The sequence below is a fragment of the Ziziphus jujuba genome, chromosome 5 (genome assembly GCF_031755915.1).
Source record: "Ziziphus jujuba cultivar Dongzao chromosome 5, ASM3175591v1".
In the NCBI taxonomy this organism is placed as follows: domain Eukaryota; kingdom Viridiplantae; phylum Streptophyta; class Magnoliopsida; order Rosales; family Rhamnaceae; genus Ziziphus; species Ziziphus jujuba.
In genome coordinates this window covers 25,266,187-25,281,863 of record NC_083383.1, presented here as the reverse complement: position 1 = coordinate 25,281,863, position 15,677 = coordinate 25,266,187, and the positions used below count along the sequence as shown (strand labels likewise).

At 32.0% G+C, this 15,677-nt stretch overlaps 1 protein-coding gene across 2 annotated transcripts; it reads left to right on the top strand.

Annotated features, from left to right (window-relative positions):
- Positions 1 to 1,191: 1,191 nt before the first annotated feature.
- On the top strand, positions 1,192 to 5,234 carry LOC107421478 (uncharacterized). Of its 2 annotated transcripts, XM_016030729.4 has the most exons (5): positions 1,192 to 1,752; positions 2,672 to 3,303; positions 4,204 to 4,447; positions 4,566 to 4,719; positions 4,959 to 5,234. In XM_016030729.4, the coding sequence occupies exons 1-5, from the start codon at positions 1,494 to 1,496 to the stop codon at positions 4,999 to 5,001; spliced, it is 1,332 nt and encodes a 443-aa protein (XP_015886215.1). In that variant the 5' UTR covers positions 1,192 to 1,493; the 3' UTR covers positions 5,002 to 5,234. The 2 variants fall into 2 exon arrangements, with proteins under 2 accessions (XP_015886215.1, XP_015886214.1); XM_016030728.4 differs by having other exon boundaries at positions 1,195 to 1,752; positions 4,204 to 4,719.
- The last annotated feature ends 10,443 nt before the right edge of the window (positions 5,235 to 15,677 follow it).

Below are 15,677 nucleotides of genomic sequence, written 5' to 3'. Positions count from 1 at the left end.
TTAGTTTTAAAAAATAAGAAAATATTAAATGTAACCAATTAATATTTACTAAATCATCATGAATTTCACTGACAATTATTACAGTTAATAACAGATACTAATACTTTTTCTAACCAAGAAAAAGAAAAAAAAAAACTATGGAATTTGGATTAAAATTCCCAAAAATTCTACTTATAATGTAAACCAAAACATGTTTGGCTTCATCCTCGATCAATGTGTAATAAATAATTCCTTAAAGTCCAAATAGGTCTACCAAAGGCATGAGGAATATGTACGACGCAACTCAATCTCTAGTCAACCATACATTAGCCAATAGATCTTGAAGTAAGGATATTTTAGAAAAGAAATAAAGAAATCCATTAGGAATCTTCTTTTCTTTTTTTCTTTTTTTCTTTTTTCCTTTTTTTTTCAAGACAAGGAAAATCAGTAATCAATGCTAGGGTTATCTTTTAGTATAAATAGATATTGAATACAGTTCAATTGAAATAGGAAAAAGAAAAAACCTCCCTAAGGCTCTACTACTTATTACTTAAGTTTCATAAAAGTGTTTTTTATTTTTTCTTTTTCCTTTTTTTTTTTTTTTTTTTTTTTGGTGAATGGAAAAGGTTGGGAGGGTTGAAGTTGATAGATCCCCAAGTTTGAATGTTGGACCTATCAGTATTGATGGGGCAATCTGTACATTTTATGTTTATAATTAGAATATTTTCATCTACGCTTTTGAAATTTGATAGAAATTTCATTAACACTTTTAAAGTTTGAAAGATCACCATTTACCCTTTCCAGATTTGTATAATCATCGTTTACCATCCATAGGAGATGATTTTTAAAAGTTCATTTTATCTTTCTATGTGAAAATAAATATTACATTTTTATTCTATCATTTACTTTATAATAGTGTATATTAAAAAATATCATTTACTGTAATATAATTAAAAATAATAAATAAATTATAAATTTTCATATGTACTATTATATAAAAATATCATAAGATAAAATAGTGATATCCATTTTGATTTTTGAAATTAAAGTGTAAAATAGAGTTTTTCATTAATCAATTTGCCCAAAATCAACTTCTAAGTGATGATTTTTTCAATATGGGCCCAAATGGACTGTAACATTGTTTTGGACTGATATAAAAGCCCATTATTTTGGGGCCCGAAGGAAACTTCCTCGTTGGTTGTCCCGCCGCCTGTCCATGATCTCATAGCTCCATCTGTCATGGTGAGTGTCTTCAAGCTTCGGACTTTGCTTCTAAGCAACCAAAACCTCTTTCATCTTTTACCTCATTCACTTCCAATCTTCAACCCCACCATGGCCATGGCTTTCTTCACCAAATCAAGCAAAACCCACTTACCACACCATCCACCTTCAATCGCCTTCCTTGAGCGTGTTTGTACCACCACGACGCTTGTGGATCTCTGTTTCTTTCCCTATTCAACGATCCCTTAAAAGCGTTCTTGGCATTTTCTTCAACTTCCCATTCTTGCAGAAAAATGGATTCTCTTTTCTCAACTCGGTTATTTGTTCTAGTTGTTGTTTTTGAAATGTTTGCTGTGAATTTTGGTGCTTGTATAATCCATGCAACAGAAAAGTATGTATCGGCGATAGGAGACCCAGGGATGAAGAATTCTAATGTCAGAGTTGCATTTGAAGCTTGGAATTTTTGCAATGAAGTTGGAAGTGAAGCACCCAACATGGGTAGCCCAAGGCTGGCTGATTGTGCTGATTTAAATTGCCGGCCTTTGCTCTCTGGTATGCTATTTTCCCTGGGAAAGATGAACTTTGTAAACAAATGGATGAAGACTCATAACGTAGAAATGTCGTTCAATATATGCAGAGCTACCAAATACAATGCTGCCTTGTTTACACTTAGAATATGCATGTACATGCACTTGTTTCCTTAGTAATCTCTTTTGATCATATTCTATTTTAATGAATAATTTTAGTAATTTAATAAATTAGCAGATTTATGGGTTCATGGTTCGCTTGCTTGCATTGTTGCTGCAAAATTCTTGAAACATTTATAAAAGCAACAGGATCATAGCTATTCGTTGAAAGTTTGCATTAATGGTAACTGGTATTTCTAATCTTAGCAAATATTTCCTTAGCATAAATAAAGTACTCTGATTAAAGCATTTATTCATTGTCTTGGGTATCTTTGTCATCCTGCTAGTTATTGCCAAAAGTTTTTTGTACAATTCTTGGTTTCGGCACTTTCTTCTTGTCAATTGTGTTCATGATGCCTGATAACGTTTTGATACTCTCAAATTGGTGTTTCTTTTAATAGAAGAACAGACTGTTCTCAATTTTTGTATGTCTTGCACTGGTTGTTTGGACTGGTTAATCGCTTGCTACAATTTTAGGCATATAACCGCGCTTGGATCATCGAATTAATAAATAGTTTATGGCATTTTCTAAGTTAATGTCAGAATATATTTTTTTATTTTATTATATATATTTTTTAATGTGATTTACATAATTTTCTTTCTGGAACAAGCATGCTACTGTAAATGTATAATTCCAGGTATACATTATGAGACAGTTACTTGAGTTTCTGTGCTTAGTATGACCCACTTTAACATGATTGAAGTACGTTATGACAGGAATAGCCTTCTATGTAGAGTCTTTACTTTCTTATTGATGCTTTTGTGTTTTATGTCTCAATTATCAGATTCTTTGCACAACACCCTTCTGTATGGTGGTAGCAATTGTGAAGTGCAGCAAAGAGTAAATGAAACAGACAATGACTTAGGAGCTGGTGATATGTTTCCTTCTATGGATTTTAACCCATACACAGATCCAGACTTGTATGCTGTGGAAAAGGAATTGTATCTTGGTTCTCTGTGCAAGGTTCTTGATTCACAAGAACCATGGCAGTTTTGGATGATTATGGTAAAGAATGGAAACTTTGACAAGAATACAACATTATGTCCTGAAAATGGAAAGAATGTCAGTAAAATTGTAACTGACAGAAATTTTCCATGTTTCGGTAAAGGTTGTATGAATCAACCACTTGTTTACCATAATTACTCAAGATTGGTTTCTTTTGGGGACCAAGTGGTGTCCTTGACTGGAGGATTTTATGGAACTTATGAACTTGATGCTAACTTGAGTAAAGCAGTTGACAGCATTTCCTATTTCTCTGTCTCTTGGCAAAAAAATTTGAGCACAGGGAGTTGGATATTCTCGCACAAATTAACAACCTCTTCAAAGTATCCATGGCTTATGTTGTATTTACGTTCAGATGCAACTAAAGGATTCAATGGTGGTTATCATTATGATGGACGTGGCATCATGAGAAAGGTTTGTTCCTTTGTTTTACTTATCCCTTACCAGTTATTTTCACCCTCTCATGCTTAGTAGCATGTCTTGAGGTTTTAACTCTGTATTATAGAAAATTTTAATTAACTATTTATAGTATACTATTATGCCACATTTGGGGCACTAAATTAAATTAATAGAATCAAATTTAGTAGGATTTTTTAATTTGAATTGAATTGGATAAAAGTAGTTAGTCTTAGATAAGAATTCTTTATAAATTGGATAAAAGTAGTTAATGGTAGATAAGAATTCCTTATAAATTGGATAAAAGTAGTTAGTGTTAGATATGAATTCTTTATAGGCTGTTTATCTAAATTTGGAATAATACAAGATCAGCTCTGCACCTTATCTTTTGTTCCCCTATTTTATTTTATTTTATTTTATGTTTTTAAGCATTTTTATCATAACTACATAATGTCCAATGGTTCCTTCTGTTAGGTAATTTCTTAAACTCGGTACATTGAAAAATAACCTTGATGACAGGATTGTGTTCTGTTGTGAGTTGTTATGACATTCTGCTGTAGTTATAAGTGATGACACACTACCACCCTGTTTTGCTTCTTTTTTATTTTTTAGATGAGGGTTAATATAAGCTCATCATTTGATAGATTTAGAGATCCCAATCTACCATAGTCTATATATTCTATTATAATGGGATAAGTGGGTGCACTGGCTAAATATGCCCTTAACACTATATTTTAGCTGTATGAGAATTGTTAAAAGAAACACATCCAAAATATAGAAATGTTAGTTTAATGGTTCAATGGAATTTATTGTTTTTTACAACTTCCATATATATTTTTCCTCTTTGAGTTTTTTGTTTCAAGTTAATATTAAATACCCTGAAATATTTCCAACTAAGGACGTTTTGTGTCTTTTCAGTTGCCAGAATCTCCAAATTTTAAAGTAAGATTGACACTTGATGTTAAACATGGAGGAGGGTCAAACAGTCAATTTTATCTCCTTGATATAGGAAGTTGTTGGAAGAACAATGGAAAACCATGTGATGGTGATGTTCTGACAGACGTGACTAGATACAGTGAAATGATAATAAATCCAGCAATCACAAGTTGGTGCAGGCCGGATAACCTTGTCTCCTGCCCACCCTACCACGTTACTCGTACTGGTGAGCTAATATATAGAAATGATACATCTCGGTTTCCATATTCTGCTTATCATCTCTACTGCTGCCCGGGAAATGCTGAATATTTGGAGAAACCGTATGATATATGTGACCCATACAGCAATCCACAAGCACAGGAATTGGTGCAAATTCTTCCACATCCTGAATGGGCTGTGCACGGCTATCCTGAAAAGAAAGGAGATGGGTGGATTGGAGATTCCAGGACATGGGAGCTTGATGTGGGGGCTCTCTCTAGTCGTTTGTATTTCTACCAGGTTTACTTTTGTGTTTTCTTAACATTAACAGCCATCAATTTTCTAGAAAAGAAAAAGACAAAGTTGATTACTCGTTTTCCCTTAAAAGGGATTAAAGAGATAGTTTCTCAATCTCCAGTAACTAGAAAGGATACAATAAGTTTCAAGGCTATTGCTTGCCTATTTGAGGGCAGTGAACTGTTACTGTTTTTTCTCCATAAAATTGACTAGATGCTTACGACTATAATGTAATCATACAGGATCCTGGAACAGATCCAGCAAGGCGAGTATGGTCTTCGCTAAATGTGGGAACAGAAATATATGTAAGCGAAAGGGGAGAGACTGCGGAATGGACTGTAAGTGATTTTGACGTGCTGGTTCCTGGGGATACTAATGATGAACCTTCTTTCTGATCCTACACCCACTATGTTTACTTTCTCTTGTTGAAATAAATTATTCCTTTACAGTGTAATTATTCATTCAAATGAACCAACAATAGAATTTATAAATGAATTCCATGTGACTATTCTTATAAATTTACTTTCTTTCGCTCTCACAAAATCTTGCACATTACTAAGTCAATCTCGTTCTTTGGGAAATAATGAATTGAATTTCATTATTGCTTTTTAACATGTTGCCACCAAATTCTTCTATGCCTAGATAATTGGTTTAAGCATGACAGAAGTTGAAATAGCAGTTGTGCATATTTTGCATACATGCTATCTATTTCTAGTAATTATACACTTTTACTTTAGTTTTTTTAATAATAGCTACCTTTCTGACAGTCAAATCATATGAAATATTAGTCGATGAATTTAAGGTTTTCTAATGTCAAAATATTTCCTTGCTAAACTTTCTGTAACCAAACATAGGCTGTTTTCTGATTCAATTGTTTTGACCACTATAAAACTCGAATATTTGGAAAAAATAAAATAAAATCAAATAAAGCAAAATATTTTATTTGCTTATTTTCACTCTTATTTATTTTCGTTTGGGTTCCAGTACCTTCCCTGTTTATTTGAAAACATTAACATTGTTCGTGGTTTCTGCTCTATATATTGGAAGCATTCAGATGCATATCCAAATGCATGATTTTGTACTTAAATAATACTGTGTAATTTTGTTTAAAAGTTAGTTTTGCTGTTTTGTCCAGTTAGTTGCTAAACATTGAGTTTAGCTATAGGTTTCTAGTTGCTAAACATTGAGTTTAGCTATAGGTTTTCTCTAAAACCTTTTTTGTATTTGTTTTGCTACACATTATTTAATTTTTTTTATTTTTATTTTTTATTTTTTTTTTATGTAACATATTGTTAGAGTTTTCTTGTGGAATTCAAATTGAAATCATCTTTGCAAGAGTCGAACCACTGTAATTGTTCTTTCTGGAAATTTTTCTTCTGTAATCCTTGATTTTTTGAGTTTTATGCAGCCATCTCTCTTGTACTGTGGAGCTTGGATGAGCACAAACTAATAGTTTGTTGAGATAACTTTAACTCCGCTTTCAGTTCTCTCCCAACCGAATGTTCAAGTGTATACTTGCTCTGAAACCGGACTTATGTTTCATTGCATGGATTTCTAACTTCAATCCAAAATATTGTGGTTTTCTTTTTCATTCTGCTTCTATTACCTTTTATGTTCTGTGTTTGATGTCCATTTTATCGCTCTTACTCATAGTGCTTTTCTTTCTCGTGTAGTCATGTATGATGTTCTTTTCTGGGCCTTGATTTTATGTATTTCTATCTTTCTCTGTTTGCTAAATTTTTGTTCAATTTGTTCTTAATCTGGGTTTTGATTTTGTCTTTTACAAGCCATTGTCCTTTTATTCCATTGATTTACATTAATGCTTTTACGTGGGAGGTTATCCTGTGTTGTGGCTGGCACCTCATTAATCATTTTGGCCTTCTAGGCTCATGCATCTATTACTCTGTTTCGAGGAATCGCCATCTGTCTTGTGTCTGTCTTGATTGTCACCATCTCAGTTTCTCTATTTTGCTGCTGGAAAATATAATTTCGAGTCATAATGATTCAAACTAGGATATTAATCCCTATACTCTACAGGGGCCTATGGCCCTTTGACAATGTCGCTGAGTAGGTTTAGGAGTACTAGGAGAGAGCATAAATGAGATTGCTAGTGTCGAAACCAGCAGAACAGGTTCCATCGCCCGTAGTTGAGCTCCTGGGTTATTTCTCAGGCTCTTCTGCAACCCACAATACAACAGACATAAGAAGCATAAATGCAGGCTCTGACAAGCTATGGCGAACCATCTCTCGGCAACGAACCTTAATTGCATGTGCAGCAAGAAATTATACTTTGCAGAGCAACGTGCGAACTCCTTGTTCCAGCATTTGTGCGGTACGGCACCATCCCTTCAAGCACATGCTTCAGATCCAATGGCTCCATCTTTAGTCAGAGTTGAAGCTCCTGATCCGCCATAGATACTTGATTGATTTGATTATTAATCTTGATCATCGTTGGAAGCCCATCTAAAATGTTTTTGGAAATAAGATTGTCATACTTCAGGATCATTGTAGCCGTCCATTCTCGTAACCAAATTCAAAAAATTCAAATAGTTCGTACTTGTAGAGTTGGTTACTCTGTTTATTATAATGACGGATGAATTAGAATAATAACATAATGGTACAATGGCTTACAGTTCTCACTTGAATAGATTCTGTTTGCTTTTTAGCATCTATAAATATCAAGGTCAAACCACTGGCTGACCGAGCCAGAAACGCAATCCGTCAGACATTATTAACTTAAACCCCTGCCTGATGATCTTTATCATAATCCTAAATACAGTTTCTTATACATATAGTAATACGATACAGGTATGACAATCATATTTAATCCACAAGGTTCATTCACCTCTTCATGTGATTACTAAGCTCTTTCGAGAAATGGCTAATCAGTGTTACCAAGAACAGGATCAGATATATAGAATGCATCTCTGTTGTACTTATTTAGAGGGGCTTGAGCTCAATTCTTTGGTTGAAATTGTTGCTTTTGCTGCTAGTTTTACTGTTTTTTGCTGATTAAGCATTTTCTCTTGTTCCAATCAAAGGCAACGTATAGGAATCATAAATAATTTTATTTGGCATCTTACATGGCACATTGGATCTGATTTGGAGTCTTTACAAGCTATAAATTGGTCAAAATTAGCTTAGTAGTCAAACTAGTCAATTAGTTTTCTAATTTGAGTTTGACTTTTTGTTTTATGAAATTAGTCTTTTATTTGGTTTTTATTTACTTATTTGGCGGACAAAACAACTTAGGAAAGTTATTATTTTATTATTTCCATCGTAAATTAATTAATTTCTAATTTAAAATAAAGAAATTAATTAATCCAAATTAGTTTAGACTTTAAACATAAATACGCTTCAACACAATAGAATTGATATGGTGAAAAACATTCTTTAAACATAGTTATTAATTGAGCATAAGAGTGCCTTTGGCAAGTACCACACAAATGTCCCAAAAGGTCTAACTCTGTTTTATTGATAAGTACATGACTGCTTGTGATGGAATTTTAATCCAGGTGATGACGAGAGGGACATGCTAAATTTTTGCATCTACAAGCATCATTCTTCTAAACCAGTAATTGACCTCTAAAAAGTTTTTAACGCAATTTGGATATGGATACTACCTGCTTCAATTGCATTCCTTGCAGTGAGTCTAAAATAGTTACCAATTGTAGGAATGTCGTTTGTTCTAAGCCTCCTTGAAGGTTTGTACAATGCAATATCAACACCACTACTTAATTTTATGGGGCCAATGGCTTATCTGTACAAAAGATTGGAGCTTGCCCATTTGGTTGGAAATCTGAAATAAAATTTTAAATCACATGAAATTCACTAAAAGTACTCTTAAGCAAGTAGAAATTGATAGAGCTCTTCAAATAAAGGTCTAAAGAATTTATAGTTACTATTGGATAGTACAAGTTGCTTTGCTTGGAAAAAATTTATAACAAAAACTCCAAGTAAAACAATATAATACTCAACAAGATTCAGGATGATCAAAAAAAAAAAAAAAAAAAAGAGCCAATTGATAGGACTGTTATCGAGTACAAATAGCTGAACTTCGAGTTATATATTCCTTTTTCATACAATTGTCACACTTAAACTACTATATGAGCATGTGTGCTCCACTTTAAAGTATAAAACATGGCAAAATGCATAAACAAAAAAAGCAAACCAGAATTTAAGACTCTTCCTCCATGCCAAATCTGACAGAAGAAAATACCCTTTTTCAAATGAACAACATCTACAATGGGTTTATAAGCTTCAACTTGCTCTTTCATATAAATACTAGGCATATTTGCATACTTATTACAGATTAAAAGCACTCAACATGTTAAATAATTTTCAATCTTAGTGTGCACCTTTAAGGAAAATTTTTTAGTGTTATTACATAGCAAATTAATTATGCATTATAACATAATGGATCATAAACATCAGTACTATAATATTATATTCCCTGGACATATACAAAATCAAAGTACTATATTTCAATTAGAGATATGTTAAATTTAGTAACCTCTGAAATGCAACTATTGATTCATCAAATCGGTTAAACTCTTAAATAGGAGCAATGCCTATGTTTTCTCCTTTATGTTTTCACCAAATAAGTGCCATAGATGCCTTAAGCCGTAATCTCTTTATCGTACGTCTCATGTGTACATTAACCGATGACTTATTCCTCAATCTATATTTATATGCAAAATAATTAAATAATAATAATAATAATAAAAATATAGAATAAGCCAATTAAGGTTTAAGAGAGAATAAATCTTTCGGTCTAATGAACTAACTAAAGTGTTGCAAAGAGTATATGCCTAAGGACCCTACTGCAAAAGTCATTAAATAAGCTAGAGCTATTATTGCCACAAACAAGTCTTTTATGTGAGTCACATGACTACGGATAATCCACATAAAATATCTAACAATCTTCCACTTTGACTGCATAATTATCACATATAGAACAACAAACTCATTTACTACAGAATCCCCAAAAATAAAATTCCATTTCATCTTAGCATATCACATGTCGATAGGGCACACCAATATCTCAGACTAGGTAGTAGAGATTCTCTTATATACCATTACAACTGAGTACTTTGCATGCTATAAGTTCAGTCTAGATAGTAGAGATTTATATTACCATGTGCAATTCCCTAACACATGATACCATTTCATTAAAGGTCATTTGCACATTGACAAGATTCAACAATATAGTCAAGCTAGGTAGTAGGGACTCACCATGGTACATATGGATCAATTTATACATACACACAAAGACTAAAAGTCTCAAACAGTTCTGCTAGCATGAAGAGTACAATATGTGCAATAAACATCTTATTATAATGATCCACATATATATATATATATAGATATATGTATTGCTCACAAGACAATACTCAATCATATTAAAACATTTAATATGTACATTATCTTAGATTACAGAACTATCACTAAGCCATAACAGTCTCAACTACTTTACAATCCTATACGGGACACATGCTCCTTAAACAAATATATAGGCTAGCCTTTGCTAGTATGTCTACTACCATGTTGTAACAAGTGTGTACAACAAAATGAAAATCTTGAACCAAAATGATGCAGCTACAAAATTATCGTAAAACAACATTATTGGTCATATGGTCACATGCTAGCCTAAAGCTTGTATCATACTTTCAAAATACTTCACATGCTCTGCCTCCATAATTAATGAGTATGTCAAGCACTATTAAAAAAATAGATTCTTACTACCATGATAGATAACATTCTCAGTGGTGGATTTTAATCATTTGTATAACCACTATAATGAGCTTAGAAAACCTTATTACAAGAAAGTAATTATGCACCGATTTAAAAAAAAAAAAACATGGCCACATTGCCACTATAATCAATTCATAAAACCCACTATACAAAATATTGTACACTGATCTCAAAACAAACATAGTTGTTTCATAGCAAACACCAAGACTACTTAAGAATTTACTAAAACACATCCACAACATAAACAATATCCGATAGTGTGCAATCTTGAGTGAACCTCAAACTACTAAATGCAAAAGAGTATAGGATTACTTTCATTGTCCCTTTCACTCTCATTCTTGGAACATAGATCCCTAGACAGTTTGTCACCTATAACTATAGATACCACACTATGAGAATTATTATGCATATTATAACTTTTCATAAGCTTTTCAACATAAGCTTTGACTAAGAGAAGTGCAATACATAATTAGGCATTTCTTGAAAAATCTTTGTTCCCAATACAAATGAAACCTCTTTAAAATCCTCCATATCGAAAAATGGCTACACATCATTTTTTTTTTTCTTATCCCAATCAATAGGTTAGAATCAATGAAAGCCAATAGTATGTAACAATATACAATACCATATAATGTAGAATACTTCCATTGACTTTCATACATATGCATTAATCAACAAATTCTCCTTAAAATAATGCCTAGTGATAATCTCATCAAAACTGAGATATCACTGTGACAAGGCTTACTTAATACTATAAATGGACTTTTCAAGCTTGCAAAACAATTATCACTTCCCATTGTTTGAAAGCCAACATGTTGTACCACATACACGTCCTTATATAAATCTCCATCTAATGCAACTTCAAGTCCAAAGGAGCCATAATCACCATAATGGTTCTAAGAGAATCTTTTATGGATATAAGGTAGTAAGTCTATTTATAGTCTATTCTCTCTTTTTGGCTAAACGTTTTGGCAATTAGTCCAGCTTTATATCTTTTCACTTAACCATTGGAGTTTCTTTTGGACTTAAAGACCTATTTGCACCCCCAAAGACTTGCTATCTTTAGGTAACTCAACCAAAACTCATACATCAATAGATTGATGAATTTTATCTTTTATTATATCTAACCAAAAGTTAGACAATGAGCTATTCAAGGATTCCTTAGAAATGACTAAATTTGACTCATCACTTATGTCAAACTCGTATTCCTACAGATAAACCTCATAGTCATTAGGTACAACAAAACTCACAAAAGCTGCAACAAGAACGTATTATTCTATCTCAATATGTTCAATCCTATCTGACTACTGCCTCCACAACTATCGAATCAACAATATCTTCATTAGAAATATCAATAGTGGGAATGAAAGCACTTCATTCTCTAAATTCAAGCTCCTCTTGGACCCTTACTTTTACCGATACTAAAATGTCCTCAAAATAGGCTATTTTGTCTAACTTAATAATCTTGGTGGTATGAGATTAGATCCTTAACAATATCCAACAAAATAACCATTAAAGGTTATAGGATTCAAAATCTTAACTTTAGAATTATAAAGCACAACCCTGGCTTCACAACCTTATACACAAGAAAACTGGCAAATTAAATTTACCAAAACACACCGCACTATATACACAATATACGATTCTTCCTTTCAACAATGTCAATTGTTGAGAAATGTCAAGCATTGCATAATTTGGATCAATACTATACTCACACGAATAAAATTTTAAATGGCCATGGATTCTGTCCAACCTCATCATATTTGTCATAAAATTCACCACCCTTCATAGACCTCACAAGCTTCAATTTTTTACTTATCTGAAACTATTTTCACCTTGAATTCCTATGGTAACCAAAGCATCAAACTTCTTGCAGACAATCACACCATATCCATCATAGAAGGAGTCATTATTTTAGGTAATAAAATACTTATAGTTTCTCGAGACAAATGGTGTAACTAAAATGCAGACATCAGTGGCATACCATAAAGAATTATTACTAATTCTAACACATATAGTTGTAACTATAGGAGTAACAACAACAAAACAAGGGAATTTTTAATACAGAAACTAGCTTATAAGCCAAGTTATCACAGAATACCACATAAAATCTTGCAATGGTTAGTCTCAATTGGCTTTACATTCCATATTGTATTTTGCTAAGCCATCAACTTCAAATAGTTCACCAAACTATAGCCAAAATTGCACATATAGGAAATAATTTTGTCTTTCCACATACTGATGATAGACCACCTTTTTTGTCAATGACTTAGCATCATAAAATCCTTTTTCTTATTGGATTTTAGTTTTTGTTGTTTTTTTTTGGCAAAATTCTTTTTGAATCTGTCTCTTTAATTTGTCATGTAGCCAAAAATTTAGATATGTTCAGCTTGATGTCATCCTTCTCCTTAAAATGAATAATAAAACTTAACTTCTCCAAACCTCATGCAAACTTTGTAGTGTGTTGATGCTTGACCCAACATTGTCAAAAGAGATGGAAGACTCTTTATTATAATGTAAGTCAGATACACCTCATTAATATCCATATCAAGGTCCATGAGCTTATTATACTAAGAAGGAAAGTTTCAAAAATAAGCTTATTCTCACTACTAATTTCATCATACATAATAAAGTTCAATAAATCCAAATGATAGTGTTTCTCAATTTATCAAAATTGATAATTTCTAAGTAACTTATGAGTTTATTCATAGTATCCATATTTAAGATACTTGAAAAATTCAAATTCATTCATGTGATTCTCCATGATTATCATATAGCACTTATACAGCTTCAAGTTCATATAGAACATTTAGCTTCGGTAGTACTATTAATCATTTGGTGTCTCTAATGTACCAATTTCTTAAGCTAAATCTAGCTTTATGAGAGTCAAGATCATTATCAAAATTTTTGTATGCTTCTAATAATTAGTTTTCAATCTAACTATACCATAACATTTATAGGTAAAGTATAGGGGTACTCCTAGATGTGAAAACAACGAAAAAAAATAAAAATGAATGCACTACACAATAGCAACTATGCAAATGCTATCTTCACAGCCTTCTCAACTAGATATCAAAATATATAATATTGATAGGGTCCTCATAGCACAAAGGATATTCATACATGGGCCAAGGATAGTCAAATGAATTACCATAATCCAAATGCAAGATTTTGTATTGAGGTCCTATTTAACAAAACTTTTACTTTGCTTTTTCTTTTTCTTCAAATTCTTTAAAAATGTATTTTGAAAAAATCACTCTTTACTGCTTTAGCTAGAATTGCTTTAGGAGATGAGAAGCAGTTCTAAAAAATTATCCAAACACTCTCAAAAGTAGCCTTTGAGGCTCAAAAATTGCTTTTAACTTTCTAAAAGCCCTGCCAAATGGGGTCTAAATAATAATATGTTGTTTTCTTTAATGTTAGTCTTGCTATTTTGTCCAATTAGTTGCTAAACATTGTGTTTAGCTATCGGCTTCTTTTGAAACCCTCTCTCATATTTTTTTTCCAACACACTTTTTTTTAATAATAATTTATTATTGTTATAAACATATTTTTAGAGTTTTCTTTTGAAATTTAAATCGAATCATCTTTGCAAGAGTCAGACCATTATAATTGACCCTTTTTTTTTTATTTTCAATCCATTATTTTTTGTTAGTTTTACGCAACCATCTCTTTTGTACTTTAGATCCTAGATGAGCATGAACCAATAGTTTGTTGAGATAATTTTAACTATGCTATTATTTCTTTGCCATACAAATATTCAATTATATAATTGCTCTAAAATTGGGCTTATGTCTCATTGCGTGGATTTCTAACTTTGATCCAAAATATTGTGTTTTTGTTTTTTAATTTGCTTCTATCACGTTTTATGTTCTCTCTATTGATGTTTATTTGGTTGTTCTTACTCGTAATGTTGTTCTTTGTTGTGTATGTCAGAATTTTTATATGTGGACTACCCATAATTCTTTAACTCATTTAATTGACTTCTATGTTTCAATAATGGGCATTCTGATTAATTGGTATTTACAGTGAAGTCTTTTTGGGTTCTTTTTTTTGTTTAAAATTATTATTATTATACATTATTTGATCATAATTATTATTGAATTATGACAAGTGTTGCACATATGGAAAATGTATGTGAGATTTGCAACAAGTGTTTGACATGTGTCTAATATGTATGCACATTATGACATATGTGTGACATTTGCCAAATGTGTAAGTATTGTGACAAATATGTGGACATATGCCACATATAAGTGTGTCCTAAAAAACTATATAAAGGTCCTTTAGTTTTGAGGGATTGAAGAACATGCTTTTTCTTGTTTAAGAATTAATGAACTACTTGAATAAATTGGTTGTTAAGAGCAAAGTTCAACTACAAATACTAGTTGGTAATAGGATGCAGATCATGGCATAATTCTTTTAATTGCTATCAAAGCAAATATGTCAAGTTCATAGACAATATTAGTGTTGGGTGTACTGGTTCTAATGGTTTTCCATCGTGAAAAACAAAATTTCAATTTTCAAATTGTTATTTTAAGTTGTTTTGTTAAATGGTTATTTTTTATTGGAATGGAAAGTTTTCCATGTTTGAATTTTGTACAAAACCACAAGAATTTGATCATAAACCATGCTAGTCGATGGCCAAAATTGAAATATTTTATGATATTTTCTTTTCTTTCAAGCTTTATGCCATTGTTAACATAGTGGTATAAGATATCAAATGCTCACCTTCATGAAACTTAACTTCCTCATAATATGAAATTGTCAATATAATAATCATAATCTAAGTTGGTATAGTAAATATGTAAGACCTGTGAGCCTTGAAGGATGCGAGACCAGAAAAACTAAGATCAATGAATAACACATTGAGGCAAATTATGACAACGAGGGATGAACCGGTGTAATACCACTAGAGTAAGTGTGGATGGATGCGAGGCACTAGTAGCCTACCTTACTTGTGAAGGTCACTTAGTATCCAATCTCACATCATCTTGGTGTGGAAAGAAGATAGTTCAAATGTAAAGTATACACTCTCTTAACAACTGAGGCCTTTGTAGAGCGTTTGACTTTAAGGTTTATTAATGAGAGCAATTCAAGGATAGGTGACCCCTTAAGAAGTCTGAACAAAAAATCACCATACCTTTTGGAGCATTATGGGTAAATAGGGGATAATATTGGTGGAAAGAGAGCAGGGCATTACAAAG

Bases quoted from the DNA above. Each gene is read 5' to 3' on its own strand.
- LOC107421478 (XM_016030728.4), top strand. From the start codon at position 1,494: ATGGATTCTCTTTTCTCAACTCGGTTATTTGTTCTAGTTGTTGTTTTT. The intron at 3,304-4,203 runs GTTTGTTCCTTT...GTGTCTTTTCAG, and splicing joins GACGTGGCATCATGAGAAAG to TTGCCAGAATCTCCAAATTT. The intron at 4,720-4,958 runs GTTTACTTTTGT...GTAATCATACAG, and splicing joins GTCGTTTGTATTTCTACCAG to GATCCTGGAACAGATCCAGC.